The 17,429-nt window shown below is 40.8% G+C and overlaps 1 protein-coding gene across 3 annotated transcripts in view; it reads left to right on the top strand.

The window, feature by feature from the left end:
- The first annotated feature begins 12,568 nt into the window (after window positions 1-12,568).
- KDM4B (lysine demethylase 4B) overlaps window positions 12,569-17,429 on the top strand; it is an 81,144-nt gene continuing 76,283 nt past the window's right edge. For all 3 annotated transcript variants that reach the window (XM_009284048.2, XM_009284047.2, XM_019473334.1), the window contains exons 1-3: window positions 12,569-12,729; window positions 14,907-15,082; window positions 15,964-16,078. In XM_009284048.2, the coding sequence (XP_009282323.1) occupies window positions 12,589-12,729; window positions 14,907-15,082; window positions 15,964-16,078 (432 nt within the window). In that variant the 5' untranslated portion in view covers window positions 12,569-12,588. The remainder of the gene's footprint in view (window positions 12,730-14,906; window positions 15,083-15,963; window positions 16,079-17,429) is intronic.

The following is a 17,429-nucleotide window of genomic DNA, read 5'->3' as shown; positions in this document are numbered from 1 at the left end:
TGTTAAGCGGGCCGCCTTAGCAGGGCTGTGCTGCTGCATGGGAGCTCGGCTGGGACCCACTCATCACTTGTACAGCCCCCCCACCCCCCCCCCCCCCCCCCCCCCGCCCCCGAGACTGTCAAAGTCTGGGGCCAAAACTCGGCTTCTTTTTCTTTTTTGTTTTGTAATACCTGACGGTACTGTCAAAGTCTGGGGCCAAAACTCGGCTTCTTTTTCTTTTTTGTTTTGTAATAAGCCTGACGTTAGTAGAAACACCCGTAGTTAGACGCAGAGGTCCTTCCTCTTGCCGAGCAGCCTTGAGCACAAACCTTGCAGCGTGAAGAAGTGAGATGACCGGCTCTGAAACAGTTGTGGTCTGCAGAAATTGTTTGTCCGGTCACGCTTTGGTGACTTGCCCTGGGTTTTAGCTGCTCAGTTTGCCCTTTTTTTAAGAAATAGATAGAAGATGTATTAGGCTCTTCTGGGATGTAGTGTGAGGTGGAAGGGGAAACTGTTCAGGAAACCCTTCATCTAAAGGTGGCACTTGGCTTTCCTTCAAAGCTGGCTTTGATTCTTGTTCTTGAAGATGGTATATATAACTGCTTAGGAGCTAGGGATATTGCAGAAAGACTGTTTTGGACCCCTTTGCTTTCAAGGGTTAAAGTCACAAATTGGATTTAGTTTTATACACGTTCTTTAACTTCTAAAGCTGCTGTAGGGAGTGGGTGCTGTTCAGGGGCACAAACTGTTGTTGTGTTGCTGTTAAGGCCTAGAACATTGGAGTTCTGTGTGACTCGGTTGTCTTTGTGCTGGGGCAGTGTAAATACATTAGTGTGTTATATCAAGCTTGACCCTTCCAAAGTTAAGTTTCCTTTAACCAAAAGGAGTCAATTTTATGGAACTCTGTTCATCAGAAACCTAATAGCAGGGGTTTTTTTGCTTTTTCACATGCAATAAGTCACTTCTTTCTTAGGAACTTTTTCTTTTTTCTGTTCTGTTTCCTTTTCCTGTTTTGTTAAAATTCACATAATCACTAGAAATCTAAAGACTAGAATTTAAAACTTACAGTTACATATCAGCAATTACGTAAAATAACTGTTGGAGTATGTAGGGGTAACTGTTTTTTGACAGTAAGTTCCTAATTCTTAGGTTCCCCTGTAATAAGTGAAAGAAGTTGAGGCAGGTAGACTGACTCCTCCAGTGCCAAAAGGAATCGACGGCTGTTTCTTTCTCATTAGTGGTAGGAGTTACTCCTATGCAAAGTATATGTAGGTGGATATACTTGATTCCTTGTTACAGAGCTACTGTTCACCTATGAGACGCTCACTGAAACATCTTTTGACAGAAAAATGCTGTCTAACACTCAGTAACGTATTATTCTTTCACCTTTTTTTTTTGCTCCTTGAAAAGAGGTAATTCACTTAACCGATCCAGTGGGACCAGAATAAATATGGTCTCATACATTAGAAGTTAGTTTTTTCAGTAAGTTGGAACACATGGGCGAAAGAACGGAGTACACGGCTCAAAGTTTGTCTTTAGGGTGACCATGGGTTTTTATAAGACCTTACATACGTAGGAGGTTTCCTCAGCTTTTGATGAGAAGTTGATAGCGAAATGCACTTCCAGGGAGAATCCCACCTATTTCCTCTAGATAATGCTGGTAATTGGTCTGAGGCAAATGTGGCACTCAGAACTACTTAACCGGCCTGTTAAACGGAACTGTTGGAGCAAAATGAAGTGAAAACTATTTCTAGTGATACCATCAACTCCTGTCATTTAACAGATAACGTAGAGTGGTTGTTTTACAGCTCTGCAGGCACTAGGTGTTTTAAATTATCAAAAATACAGACAACTTGTGAAAACTTTGAACTATTTCCGTATAAGAGGTCTCAAGAAATTTTACATGAGTTGGGAAAACCAGTTTGTCCAGATGTGCTGGATAAGCACGTTAGCTATATGGGGCTTTTTGTACATTTATCGGGAGTTACGTATTCTTATTTTCTACTAGGATGTCCAGCTGTAATACAATAAACAATGTGTTGGCATTCAGGTAGCTGTGATTAGCCTTCAAAGTTTACATCTCATTTCGATGAGTAGGGAAGTTCACATGTAAGTAGAAATAAGAGCTCTGTCTTGCTGCAGGCGGAGACAACCATGCATCAGTTAACACGTTATGAAAATCTCTTTGCAGTCATAAGATTTAGAAACTTTATTTCCTTTTAATTAATTCTAGGCAATATAGAAGAACTGCGAACTGGTGAATTTTCCACCCTTTCTGACTCACTTTTTAATGTTTTACCGTGTGCCGTTGAAAGGGATTTGCAACGCCTGTTACTGTCTGTCCGTTCGTTGTCTGCTTGTGCTATACGCAGCATTACTTGCGATATAGCATCTGTTAATATCAAAGATGGATGACAGCTAAATATGTCACTGCGAGTAAGGGATGTGCTTAATATATTTGGATGCCGTCAGGATTCTCTGTGGCTGTGCAAGGCACTGTTTGAAGTAATTATTTGCTGTCTATTCAAGAATCAAAAGATGGTTTGTCCGTTTGATGCACTAGCAAACTGAAATCCTTGAATACTGCAAAATATTGGCAGAAATCTTGTCATTGTACATAGGTTTAGTGATATTAATGTTGTTTTATCGTTCTCGGTATAAAATCATTGTGGGATAAGAAGGGTGTTTTTCCATTTTCAGTATTTTTCGGTAAACTGATCATTGTTTGCTAAGATTTTTTTTTTTTTATCTTTGTTTTGGACCAAATATGTTCTGTCTTGTCACAACTTACGGATATAGTCACTTATTACCATGGCTTAATTAAGGTACTTATTTTCATTTATATTTTCATGGAGCAAATTATTCTCTTTTCTAAATTAAGCAGTTCCTCAATTATGTTCTTACTGGATGGCTGCTAACAAGGGAGAATGCATTTGTATTCTTTTGTAATATTTTTGTGTAGTGTAAGATCCTTACTTAGTCTGTGTGTGCCTCAGTCATGGCAAAAATGACCTGCAACTTAACTCTTTTTTTTTTTCCCCTTTGCTGTTTCAGAAGGCTCATGAACAAGCCACAATTCCCAATTTCTTGGAAAATACAGGATTGTTCTTTTGTTTCCTAAACCTATTTGATAAGAATACTGTATTTGAATATGGCCTAATTGTTGGAATGTTGGAAGTTGGTGATTTCCTGAGGTATTCTGATATTCCTTTACAATTTCCGATACGCATTCAGAGTAGTGGGGAGGATTTTGGTGAGCCTCTGTGTTTTGTGGCGCTTTTTTTTTTGTTGTAGATAAGTTTACATGAAGTTTGCCATATTTGTTCTCAGTTCTACGTTGGCAAAACGGGCAGTGCAGCTTTGGCTGTGGTGTATGTGTTAAGGTTTGGAGCTGTAGCTTCCAGAGAGAACAACTGGATAAAATTGAGCGGGGAGAGATTAAAATTGTCTAATGTTACCTTGAAGCTGATGTGAAACTAGCTTGGTTTTCTCCTAGGTTTTGCTTTAATTTAGGTTTTAAATTGTCACTTCTTTCAGTTACAGTTCTGGTTAAGAAGTGTGCAATGGATATGAAATGAGATATGAAATGCCTAGCAGAAGACTGTGGGGTCCTCCCCCCGCTTCCCTCTGTGACGATGAGGATTTTAAGTAATTTACAGGTGCAGCTGAGGATAGGTATTCCTGCTGAAGTGCACTTCTGGAGCTGAATGAGCTATGGTATGCTTCTTGGTCCTGTTCTTCCGCCTGCTGGCTTTGCCTCTTGCTCAGTCTCTTCCCAAGTAGATCATTTTCTGGCAATGCAGCTGCTCTTAAGCCTGGAATCTGGGTCAGTGTGTCACACCCACTCTAGTCGGGACCTAAAGCACCTTGTGCAAAAAATGCAACCAAGATTTTGATTTTACATTGGCAAAATAGTCAAAAGCACTTAGAACAATCACATTTGTTGAAATTCTGTTGTACAAAAATCTGAAGCAACCTAGAGAAGAAGTTGAGCAAGTTACTGAGAACATTGCTGCAGGCTTGTAGTTCTGGCAGGTTCGCTGAAGCAAGATTGTTGGGAATTAGTCCTCATTAAGGTATTAATCTGAGATAGGAATCACCTTTTCATACAAAGCGGTGCAGTAATCAAGTTTTCTGAAATGCGTACGCTTTCTGATAAGAATAATAGACTATGGGTTACTTTACAATATTTTAAGGTTTGCACCACTGCTGCCTTGGATTCAGGTGCCGTGGGTTGAGACTTCGAATTCTTGTTCAGACTGAACAGGAATACGTAAAAAAGAGGTACTTTTTTGTCCTCCTTCTATAGCCTTGCAGTAAATATAGGGAAGATAATGAAAGACAGCAACAGTAACTATTGCGTCATGCAGTAAACTAAGGTTCGTAAGATACCTGGTTATAGATTCTGTCTCAGTAGTGGTATGCTGATTTGTGTGGTTTTAGTATGAGTTTGTCTTGCATATTCAGTAAAACGTTGAATTTGAGGGGGGGAGACAGTTGGGTACTGAGTCTGAATTTAGTCAGAAATAAAGATTACAGAAGGCTGTTGACTGCTTTGCTTCAGGCAATAATGAACTGTTTTAATTTCTTACAGATTTATTGCTCTTAAATCTAAACGCTTTTTCTGCTTTTAAATGCTGTTTGTGACTAAATAATTTTGCTCCAGTTTGAAGAAATGTATGAGTAACTGTACACTTACATAGCTAAGAGGATGTTCTGAGGGAAAATTTTATTTTACTTTAATAAGCTATATATGCTGCCTGATTTCAAGTACAGGAGAATCTGGAATTCTGGAGGAAGCCTTGTGGAGTGTAAAATTTAATAGAATACACTCTAATTCGTCAAATCCCAAGCACTGTAGATCTTCATCCGCTCAGTTGGTGGGTACTCGCCGTGCCTGTATGGGAATGCTGTCTCTCTGCTCCTCTTTCTCAAACCTTCTTTTATATTTACTTAGGCCTTATTAAGGATATACAAAGCTCAAAGCAATTTGGAGGTTAAAAATGTAATGAATTGAACATATAACTTTTTGGAAAAGGTGTTAGTTCTAAATTCTTGCTGTAATCTTACAGTCATTTAAAACTGGGCTGAGCAACACCACAACGAACTGCAAACTTATAAATTTATACTCTCTTTGTCTAAATGCTGTAATCTGATTCTCGGGAATAAAGGGGAAGAAAGTAAAGTTGTCGCAGCTATGCTTGCAACGCATAAACCTCTTCTCTAAAACTAGTGAGAGAGATATATATATATAGTCTTGACTTTTTTGCAAAAGTTTTTGTTCTACTAAGAAACTTTTGATAGTGCCTGGTCCATGAGAATCTAGATGTAAATTTGAGTATAATTAGTTGGCTTACTGAGAAAGGAAGTAGATGGAAAGAGAAGAATCTGCCCTCTAAGTTCCAGCCTAATTCATCAAAAAAAAATGCCATTTCAAATAAACACATGAGGTTTCCATTAATATTTGCCCTCGGTACTTTGTAGTCAAATAATGAGTTAAAAGTAAATTTAAAGAATTCTTTGATGAACGGGGTTCTTACCTTATTGTATGTGAAATGCCTCAGAAATACTAAGCGAGTCAGAACAAGAAGTTAATTCAGGCACACTTGAAATCTGTATTTTGTTGGGATTTTGTAACTTTACAGTGTTTTCAGTTGAGGATCAGCTTATTTTTTTTTCCCTTAAACTAAACTTATTTTCATTTCAAGTTTGCCAGGGTCTTGAAGTAGGCTTGGGCAAAGTTCACAGACCGCAAGCTTTCCTTGTTTTTTAATCCTGAAGGGAGCCTGCAGCCCAAGCCCAGTTATAGGTCCGAGCCTGGGGATGTGGTTCCTAAGGCAGAAGTTCCCCTGTAAGCATTTCCTGAAGCCCTTCTGGCAAAGAGCTGAGGGAGGTAGAAACTTGCAACAGGGCTGTGAATCCTGATTTCTTGTGATGCTTCTTGGCTGTCCGATTGATTCTGTACAACGTGTTTTTGTTTTTGCTGAGAACAGTGTGCACTACTGCAGGCGAGGGAGGCTGCTCTGCCTGCTCCCACACTCCATCAGTGCCCGGCTTGGCCTCATCTCCCTGAGAATGGGCATAAAACCAACCTGATTGACAGTTTAATTGAGGACAGTGAGATAAATGACCAAGTTTAAGTCCTTTGTTCAGTTTTTCAGTTTTCCAAGCACTGACAGAAGTAGTTGTGTTAACGTTTTGCCCATGCCTGTGGGGAAAACAACGATGTCCTACCAGCGTGGTCTCTCTTGAAAGAGGAGCTCTGGGTACAGCTGCAGAGCCAGGGCACTGTGAGGTAAGCAATGAGGTAAGGATGGATTTCCAGCACGATGAGCATTCTGCAGGAGTTTCCAGGGAGTGTACGGTGGTAAATGCATGGTAGCTTGCTTCTCAATGACGGTGAAGTAAGGCACGTCGTGTTGGCTGGTGGGGACCATGTCCAGGTAATGAGGAATTCTTAAGATGCTGTCCAGCCTGCCCTAGGATGAGGAATCCTAGGATGAGTCAAACCTCTCTTTTTCTAGTTATTATTGAAAGGGCAGGGGAGGTTTAGTAGATGTATTTGGATCAATAGACATGAGTTTTCAAGGGAAATTGCCAGGTAAGGCAAGAAGACAGAAGGTTGAACAATTCGGGTGTTGAAACAAGATTAGAGAATTTGTTACCATTGATACTGAGTTCCCGTTGTGTTACGCAGTGCTGCCAGGCTTTGACTGTGCTCTGACACATCCAGGGGGTTATAATGAAAAATGGAGGGCAAGGGAGGTTTTAAGATTTTGTTGTTTTCAAGGGAAATTGCCAGGTAAGGCAAGAAGACAGAAGGTTGAACAATTCGGGTGTTGAAACATTATTAGAGAATTTGTTACCATTGATACTGAGTCGTTGTGTTATGATTTAAAAACCTTGCTTAAGATACGGCATCTCTCTTTATCTTTCTAAAGTATTACCAGTAAATTGGAGGGCAAGGGAGGTTTTAAGATTTTGTTGTTATGATTTAAAAACCTTGCTTAAGATACGGCATCTCTCTTTATCTTTCTAAAGTATTAGACCAGTAAATTATTTGCCTGATAGCAGCTTCTTCCACTCAGGAGTAGAATGCACTCAGAATTTCTTCCCCAAAGAGTGAGCTGCTATGTTTTCAGCATTGAAACGAATAATTTGTTATATATTAATGATTTTTGTGCTTTGTGCTGGATACATCTTCTTTATGTCTTCAATTATCTGAGCTATTTAGATGTGCCTCATTTAGATCCTCTCATTATATCTGCTCTTTTTTTCCTCCTCAGTATCTGGGACTTAGTACACTTTCCTGCCTTGGTTTGGCGTGCATTGTCCTTAGACGGTCCCCTGCAAGGGTGTATAATTCACTGTCCTTACATAGTGTAATGAGCTGTGGAACTTAATTTTCTTAACTGCTAACAGCAGTTTTGCTGGTGTTACAAGTGCAGTGATGTTTGTTGTCTGCATTGATTAGATTAAGAGTTAGTAGGTTCGGTGTTCTGTAATAAAAGGGCAATTCGTTTGAAGAGCGCCAGTAACCCTCAATCCATTTTTAGGCGTGTACAAACTCCAGTTTATGTAGGAGATAACAAGCTCTCCTGTTTGGGGAAGAGGGACTATGTTGTAGGAGGAGAATTTGTTGTAAGTGTGCCTTCTAGAAAAGTTTAATCCACCAAGACTTTTCGTATAACTGTTTCAGATGTTTGAAACTCTCTTTGTCTCATGCTGAGGCTGTGGTTTGAGATGGTGGCTTTGCACTATTGCCGTAGAAGTCCTACCTCTGCAACTACACGCTTGTTTTAAAGCACAGCCATGTAACCAGAGTCGGCTCCCTGATCATTTTGCACTGTGGCACCACAAATCATCGTATTTGGCACAGGAGAAGAACAAATGGCCGTGGATGGGAGCTCAGTAGCTATCCAAGTTGGTACTGCTGCGAAATTTCCTCTTGCTTCAAACTGTGGCCAGCGCTTTGTTTATTCTGTGAAATTTTGATGGCTGTGGTTCTTGTTCCTTCAGCAGGGTGTGATACCAGTGCCAGCGTGTGTGCCCACCACCAGTGCATGCAGGCTAACGTGTGTATTTTCCGCTCTCAGTTGGCAGCAGGTTGCAGGGGGCACTTGGGAGGATATTTCCGTATGTCTTTTCAGCCCCTTCCAACACAACCCAAGTGAAATCTTGTGGAGTCGCTGTGGATGCTATATATTCTCTTCTCACAAAGTTATTTTTGCTGCCGGTGGCTTCCATGCAATGGTTTTGTCTACCAGATTTTGAACGCCTACTTTCTCCTTTTTTGCTATAGGCATATGTTCCAAAGCACATTTTCCTTCATCTTTCTGAATTTTGGTTGGCTGGCTTCAAGGCCTTTGGGAAAAAGCTAGTAGGAGTTTTTGTGGGGTTGATGGTGGGAAACTGCACCTTTGGAGAGACAGGAGGTCGTTCAAAAGTGGGTTTGCCAATTGTATACAGTGTAATGTATGTGGTAGTAAGGCATACGTCACTTGGGTAGAAGTTTACCTTTAGACCTGGTGCCTTCTTTAAAGGGCTCTGAAGGTACACGCGTTCTGGTTTATCGAAGAAACTAATCCCAGAGAGCATATTAAGTTTGTTTAGCAAGATTAAAGATGGCCTTCAGTGTTACTGTATAAACAAAGTGAGTCCTCTGTCATAAATTCTGCTGTGTTTTTGCGGTTCAAATCCGGATTGATAACAGAGGGTTTATAGCAAACCAGCAGGACTGGTTTGCTTTACGTTTTCAGGCGTGCACCCTGGATGTAGGTACAGTATTTAGCTCCAGCGCTGGTGCCTAAAGGCAGGTTCGTTTCCACTAATAGTCACTACCTTCAGTCAAAGTTACCCCCTGACTCAAAAGCAGAGGAGAATGAGTTGGCATTATCCACTCCTCCGAGATCAATAGCGGAGGAGCAGCGGGGAACTACCTGAAAGTCCCAAGCCTTTCCCTGGAGGAAGGATTCCCTGTCCTGTAAGTCCTTTAGCAAGCACGAGTCATTGATCTCGGCTGGGTTTCTTGGGCTTTTTCTCTGCCGTACAAAGGTTTCAATCAACAGGTGTAGGATTTCAGTCACAAAAGTGTCTTAGTTCACATCAGTTTTAGAGAGAAAAGTCTCATGTAAAAGTCATTGAAATTAAAAACTCAGCTCTTTGTGTCCACTGAGATCATCCCTCTGGAGACAAGTTTTAGTGTTTCCTTACCACGGTTGCAAATTAGAAGGTTTCCATAATATTTCAGGTTGTTACTGTCTCTTACAAAGAAACAGAATGCACCCAGCTGAGAAAAATACCTTAATACTTCTTTTCAAGAACTAATAGGGGGCTTAGACCCTTTCTGCAAAATCATCCTTTTCAGTATTAATAGTGAAGAGAGAAGAGTTTGTTCACATTGTCACCATCCACCCCACTGCACGGCAGAGCCGTGAATGAAAAATGCTTTCAGTGTTCTCAGAATGGTTGGATTCTGCTGTGAAATCTTCCTCAGTGATGCTGGTGAGCTTATTACGGCACCATTTTATTGAGGCTGTCTCCTGAAAATCCCTTAAGGAAGCTGCAGCGTGGCTGGGCTGCCGTCGCAGCCCTGGGCTTGTCCCGCTGCCTTGGCCTCTTGTCTTCCGTCATAACTGGGAGCTAGGAAGGAGGTAGCAGTAAATACTGCCACTATTTATCCAAAATACATTAATGCTGCTCTGTGCAAAGTAGTGAAGAAATAAATTCTTTTCTCCTAAAGCCTTCTCCGTGGCTTGGGTGTTTGGAGCTCCTTGGGGCTGGGGGGGGAAGCGCGTACAGACAGGGGCTTTGGATGCTTCTCTGACTGAAGTGGTTGAACTGATTCTCCCTTCCCATGTACTCCGTGGCTATTTTTTTGTAATAGCTTAATTAGTTTAGTTAGATGAACATACATTGCAGCAAACATTATCTAGGGTAGGTGTTAAGAAGTTCCTTAGAATAAAGAGATGTGATTAAACATGGAAAAATCTGTTGTGCTTTGCTGTCTCTGCACTACAGAGTTCCAGAGTGCCAAGCAACATTGCTTGTATTGAGGCAGGTAGACCCTCTAATTAATTGATTAATCTTTGCATGAAGTAGTTTTTGATTCCCGTCCCCCCCTTGTTGGAGCATGCATTTTGACTCTTCGTTCCCAGTTCATAGAATAAAAACTGGAATTGCTGGAGATGATCTTGCGGAAAAGATGGGATAAAACCTGGCTTTGACTATTTTTTTTTCTCTGGTTGTTGGTAAAGCTGCGAATACTGGGAAGGCATCCCTGGAGCAGATGGTGCTGGCACGGATTCTCAGGACGGAATTCAAGTTCCTTTCCTGGAGCCAGATACTCCCGATCAGCCGGTGCACAGTGCTGCTGTAGAGCGTGACTTGGTGCTTCCCGCTCGGCTGAACTTTCGTGGCATTTCTAGACCCAGTTTAAAAATAGCAGAAGTATTCTCAGTAAGATTGTGTTGGAATAGAAGTTTGGGGATGGTTTCGGTCTGCGTCCCACTTCTCCAACAGTCACTTTTCTTTTTCTTTCAACTCTTCACCAGGATCAGCCATATTTTCCTGGTGAACAATGTTTTTCTTCAGTAGTTTGGAGGAAACCTCTGGCAGATGGATGCCCGGAGCTTATCAGCTCCCGTGGTTCATCTCGGGGATGGGAGATGCTGTTTCCTCTTTTTGTATTTCTGCAAAACATTTGTGTAGTAGATTGTTCTTGCGGGTATGGATCAAGTATGCTTCTTATCTTAAAATGTTGACCCTGAAGCATAGCAATTTTTTTTCTGTATGGCAAGGTTGGAAATTTCTTCGGGCAGGGCCACCCTGAAGATGGGAGGGGTTGGTTAAAGGGCCGTTTTGTTTTAAGACTGCAACAATTTCTGTTGGAAATGCAGCTGTTAGCAGTATCTGTCGGCATGAAGGGAGTGAAACGGTATCTTCTTCCTCAGTCGGTTTTGCTCTGGGATATTGTGCAATATTGGAGCCTATAGTTTGATTTTTATTATGGAGTGTGCCTTGCATCTCTGGCTCCTGGCTTGGGAAGAGCTCTTCTGACATCGCCTTTAGTTTAGGGGTGCAGTAACGCTGTCGTTGAGGAGGCACCAGGCAGATGCTAGAAGATAGAATGAGCACGTGGGAAGCTGTGATTTTATGCATGAAATTCCTTTAAAGACTGTGTTGGGGAAGGGCTTAGACTTGCAGACCGCTGTTTTGAAATAAATTTTCCATAAAAGCTACTCTGAAAATTTCTAAAATTTTCTATTTTCTAAAATTTCAAATCAAAACTGTTCATTTGCCTTTGAAAAGAAAAAAACCTGTTTTACCCAGTTAAAATTGCAAAGGAAACCTTGGTGCTTTGGGCGAGCTGGGTGTTGAGTCTGTCCAAATTAGTGTGTGATGTTGTTTTTAATTGCAGGAGGCAGGCGAGAGTATCTGCTGTCTCTTTGGAGAAGTGTGTTTTGTGCCATGCTCACTGATTAAAACACTGATATGACAGTATTTCTCTGTTTTGTTTTGTTTTTCCTAACACAAAGAGTACTTTTAGTAGCATCTGGAATACTTCTTGGCTAGTTTGAAATCAATTTAAGTCCAAACATACTTTGCTTGTGATTTAGAAGTCACATTTGACATAGTGTTGCTGCACCTTTTATTCCTTAAAAGCCCCGTACTGCCCTCTCGTGATAGCTTGAGCATATTGTATGTGCTGTAGCTGCTTTTCTGACATGGAGAATATTTTCGTAATTGTGTTTGCAACCGAAATGCCATTAAAACATTTTGTTTGCCTTACAAGTTTCCATCATAACCTTGCAAAGGTCCATTTTAAAAATTGATTTCATCCTGAATTGGTTTAGATCCCCCCCCCCCCAAATTTTGAAGTAAATTGAAGAATTTTGCTTTTCACATTGAAAGACGTTTTGAAATTGTGCCTCTACATTTCTTTTAAGAATTGTCTGACACTTTGTCTGTGTACATTGCAAATACAATCAAAAGGTAACGAAGCTACATTTTAAAAAACTGATTTTATGATTTTTAATGTAGCCTAGCACATGGGAAAAACAGAAGAAATAGTAGCTAATGCATTGGCCAAAGCTGCTGGTTTTGTAACTAAATATAGAAAAGGATCAAGCATTCTGGTGGAAAACTGTGAGGGGCAGCTAGTTTCATGCATGCACTGGGTAGGTGCTGAAGGTAGTGAGAAGTTTGTTGTTTGTGACTGCCATTCTGATGAGACACAACTTCATATGATGAATGGAGTGAGCGATGTTAAGTCTATGATCTATATTTAGGCCCTGTTGGATCTCTCAGATGATACTGGTATCAGGAGTTCCCTGATACTTGACCCTTCTTAGGGCCCTGCTAACAAATAGACTAAGTGGATTTTTGGTCAGAAGCTCTTCATATCCATGTTAGAGGATAGTACTTACGAATACTTTCTTGGGAAAATAGGGAGGAGAGATGAAAAATATATCCATGCCTTTTTGTAAAATTCATTAAAGCACGTAGAAAGAAAACAAAGGGTTTTAACGAGTATTTTTTTTTCTGCCTCTCTTCTTTCTTTCTCCCTTTTTGTTTCCCCTCTTCAGGCACTGCCGCCGTACTAGAAATATGGGGTCGGAAAACCCAAGTCCGCAGAACCCTGGCTGTAAGATCATGACCTTCCGTCCCACCCTTGAGGAGTTTCGGGACTTTGGGAAATACATTGCTTACATTGAATCGCAAGGAGCTCACCGAGCAGGGCTTGCCAAGGTGAGTTGCCCTAGCTTAGGTAGTTGAAAGCTTCCTGAAGGCTGCCTTCCCGAGGCTCTGCTTTATGTAAGGTGTCTATGAAGTTATATCACTCAGAAGCAGTTTGCTTTCATGTAGTCAAGCAGAGCATGTTTTTGAAAATTGTACTTGCAATCTCTGTTTCGGTTTACCGAGAGAGGAAAGGCAGAGGAGTTACAGGCCTTTCATAAGAGCAAAAGAAGTGTTTATTTGCAGGATGTCTTCTCTTGATCCCTAAATGGAAAACAAGGACATTCTCAGCCCTTGCAAAGATGGGTTAAGGGTATGTCCATGTCCTGATTCTGTTGCTGAGGGTATAGACAGTGGCAGCCATGGTCCTCAAGGGCTGGAGGCGTGAGGTTTTCAGCTCCCTCAGAATGTAGCGTAAAGGATCAAGCTTTTGAAGTCTGCTTAGGTTTGGATGGGGAAGAGGGCCTAAATTGTATCTGTATGAATGGGTGCAGACTTTTTACTCTTACCTTTTTACTGTTCTGGGCTACCACCTTATGCTGACTTGAATCTAGACCTGTAAATGTGTCCTGTATGCGTGTGCGATTCCCAAAATACCTGAAAGCCTTGTTGACTTTCAGGAAGCAGTTCTCCAGCCAGCTCTAAAACGTCTTTCTGCTTCCTTCCCGTCCACATCTTTACACCGAAAGTGATGAAACAATATGAGGACTCTTCAAGTGAAGCTTCTAAATTCCAGTAGTTGACATACAACTGACTGGAAAAAATCAGGACTAACTGATTAGAAGGAGTATTTCTGTGGCTGTGTCATGTTGCACCATAGGCTGAGAGAGATCATTTGATCTGACAAGGTAGTTGTTACATACAGTATTTAGCAGAACACAGTAAAGCACAGCAGAGAAATAAAGCTGTTAGGCATGAAATAACTCTTATTTCTTCTAAAACACAGGTCAATTACTGTTTTTATTACAGTTCTAAATAGAGCTGGGTGTTGATAAAAAGCTCTCTGTGAAATGTTTCCTTGTCCACTCAAGTGTACTAGCAATTACATTCCATGAGTCCGCTAGGGTAGATTATTTTAATAAAGATTGTTGGTGGATTCCAGATGTTGTAAAGAAATTACTCTACTTGTAGGACTAAATCTGAGCATTCCAAGTTAATTTTTATGTGTCTCTGTTGCAACTGCAGTTCAGAGCCTTGTAATGGAAGTAGAGCTCATCATATCCTGGAGGAACCATGCCCACGAAAATCAATAACTTGTCCTCCAGTTCCCGTAACTTTTTTTGGTTAATCCTTACACCAAATTAGATTGCAGATATTTTATTTTTTCATTCCACATGCCCGCTGAATGTCCTACTGATCTCTGATCTTGAGCCTAGAATTGCTGGCAGCTCTTCTGTTTGAAATTACAGCTTTTTCTTCCAGATTCAGCACTGCTTTGCAGCAGTTTTTTTGCACAGCCTCCAAGAGTCAGGAGAGAGTTCTGGAAACGTTCCCTGCGGTTTTCTTTTGTTCTTCTCTACCCCTTACCCCTTTTCATTTAAGGAGTTGGTCCCCGATGTGTCACCTACAAATACAGAAACGTTAACAGCAATAATGCAACAGGATTTTGAGCCTTCCTAGTTAAAAAACCCCAAACAAACAAAACAAAAAACCCCCCACCCCCTCAAGAAAACCCTAATGTAAGTGATCTTCGGGATGGAATAGTTGTTCAGACTACTGTAAAAGGTTACGGACTTGTAGAGATGCAGCATACTGATAAAGCTGCTGGAATCTTCATGCAGCTTTGTGGAATGGTAGGTGAGAGAGGAATGCCGTTCTGGAGGGAAGGCATGTGCAGTCCTTCTGGCACGCAGCGTATTTCCTTGGTATAACTATATATCTTTTTATCATCACTGCCCATCTTCTGTGACACTGTACTGATGGGGCTGCTAGCAGCAGGCTATCAGCCCTCTAACCATGTCAGCTAGTCCTGCACTTCAGCAGATGCAGAACAGGTGTCTTGTCATATGTGCTGGTTATTTGAGATGCTGCTGTTATCTGATAACCTGCAGCAGCAGGATGAAATATCTTCCACTTCAACAGTTTTTTCTTCAGTAGAGGTTGTGTTTGCCTGTTGTGAACATGAAGGGTTTTTTTTTTGGTTTTGTTTGTTTTTTTGTTCATTTTTTTGTTTGTTTTTCCAACTCCAGGTGATTCCTCCCAAGGAATGGAAGCCCCGAAAAACCTATGATGACATAGATGACATGGTTATCCCAGCTCCTATTCAGCAGGTGGTTACTGGACAGTCGGGGTTATTCACCCAGTATAATATACAGAAGAAACCTATGACTGTGGGAGAATACCGGCGTCTGGCTAATAGCGAGAAGTATGTTCGTGTTAAGTGATGCGCTTACATTGTGAATGGGGGAGTTGTGCAGAAGGCTTTTCTTTCTAGAAACAAGCTGAAAAGAAAATGCAGCCTTGTTAAATAGGAAGCATTTCTGAGGAAACAGCTTTTTCTTGAAAGCTTACATCCAGAATCTCAAACAAGTTTGTAACTTGGTGGCTTTTGGTGTATCTTAAATCTTTTTCTGGGAGTTGGTATAGAAGGATCTTCAAAGTCAGTATTTGGCTAAGAATCTGCCTGAAAAGGATGGCTTGGGCTTCAAAGAAGAGCTCTCGGTGTATTAATGGTTGTTCTGGAAAATGTGTTCCATTGCTGAGGTAGAAGTACAAGTATCTTGGAGTGCCTGAGCTAATATTAATAACGTGAGTGTCTTTGGAAGTGACTGGGAACTTTGCAGAGCACTTCAGTTAGCTGCGACAAGCCGACTGATTCAAGCTGCAGTTGCATCCTTTTTCCAGAGTCACTTTCCCAGAGCTCTGGAGTACCTTGGGTTTTAACTCAAGCATTACTGACATCATGCAATCAACTTTGAAATATTGCTAATACAGCATATACATGAGTGCTTTACCTGCCTTCAGCTCCCTGTGTAATAACTTCATCTCATACATCCTTAGGATGGGGATCTGGTGCTTCACAGGAGTGCGCATCCTGTTTGTCAGCCTGCACTAAGAGGTTTTGTAGAAAGGTTTAAAAGGCAGTAAATTATATGAATCTGAGTAGAATTAAAAATGGAATGCACCTTCAGTAAACTCCTGAGTGTGCCTACTTTGAAATGCACGCTTCTTTCCAGTCGTTTATCTGTCTGTGATGAGTGTTCCTTAGGACTTCTTGCCTCCTTATCTTTTCCATGTTCTTATCAGGTATTGTACTCCACGCCATCAAGATTTTGAAGATTTGGAGCGCAAGTACTGGAAGAACCTCACATTCGTCTCACCAATTTATGGGGCTGATATCAGTGGCTCACTATATGATGCAGTAAGTGAAATGCTCTTTTATTTATTTTAAATATGGACTGACTTTCATATTGCTCTTTTCTCATTAAGAAACAGTAATTCAGAATTTATTTGATTTAGCAACCTTAAAAGAAGCAAATAATATCTTTATTTTTCCCTCATTACAAAAGTGTGACTAAACTTCCCACCTTCCCCAGAGGCTCAAGATAAGAGAGTCAATGGAAGCTGTGAAAAGCTTAGTTTTACTAGAAAAAAAGTGATTTAAACGAGTTCTTACAAAGTGTTTGGCCAAAAATTGTATATAGCTTGCAGAAAAGGTTGTTAAAGAAAACCGGACTGGTATCATAATGATATGCCCAGATATATTTGATGGTATGCAGGTAAATTAAAAGTAAGCTACTGATCCTGATCTCTTATCGTGCTAGGGGTAGACATTTCTGCTGAAGCACCTTAGAGAGCCAGAAAAAAGCAGCATTTCAAGGAATTGGGTGCTTCATCAAAAATACTTTTTTTGATGCTTAACACAACTAAAATATTTGCATGTGGATTTTTTCTCTGTAGGCAGCTATATTAGGAAACAACGCACCTGTGTGCTAAATTATTTTACAATTCAAATTGTTTAAGCTTTTCCTTGGTGAAATTGCATCCTATGCTTAAAGTAGTTCTGTTGTGGTTTCTTCTGCTGTAAATGATAAAGGTTGCTAATCTTCTTACTCTGTTTAGGCAGCTAATTTAAAGCAGTGCCCTTCCTCTGTAGTTTTCTTTTGAGTGGAAAGTGGCCTTTTTTTTGAGTGTCGTCTGATTGTCTGCAGTATAAACTGCGTATTAAAGTGTCTTTTTATTTCAGTATGGTTTAATATGGAATTAATTGGAATAAACATAAATATCTGAGGCCTTCACAGCCATGGACATCGAAGTTATCCATAGTATTTGGTGCTTTGATGAGAGTATCGCATTCTTGTCCGTGGTACGATCAGGGAAGGTGACATAACCAGGCACAAATACAGGCTTTAGGAGAAGTAGCTTCTGCAATGTACTGAATATACATTGTGTTTCTTTCAAGTTCCTGTAAGCAGAAATGAAATAATTGAATTACCAGTCACACCTAAAGAACGTTTCCTACTGTCCAGTTACTGACATTGCTGCAAGCACTGAGGTGTCAGAGTCATGAAAAAAATTCTCCTCCTGCCCTCCTTTTCATCTCGCTTTTCAGCTGCTTCCTTTCTTCAGCCCTTTCCTCCCTGCCCCCCTGTGGTTTTTTTTTTCAGGTTGATTTAGAAAGTTTCAAGACTGAGCAGCTTGAGTTTCACTGTCTTGCAGTTACTCCAGCGAGCAGCACGAAGCTGGGATTGCTCGCATACCTGTCAGTTACT

Source organism: Aptenodytes forsteri, unplaced genomic scaffold (assembly GCF_000699145.1).
Source record: "Aptenodytes forsteri isolate BGI_AS27 unplaced genomic scaffold, ASM69914v1 Scaffold471, whole genome shotgun sequence".
Classification (NCBI taxonomy): Eukaryota; Metazoa; Chordata; class Aves; order Sphenisciformes; family Spheniscidae; genus Aptenodytes; species Aptenodytes forsteri.
This window is presented reverse-complemented; position numbering and strand designations above follow the sequence as displayed.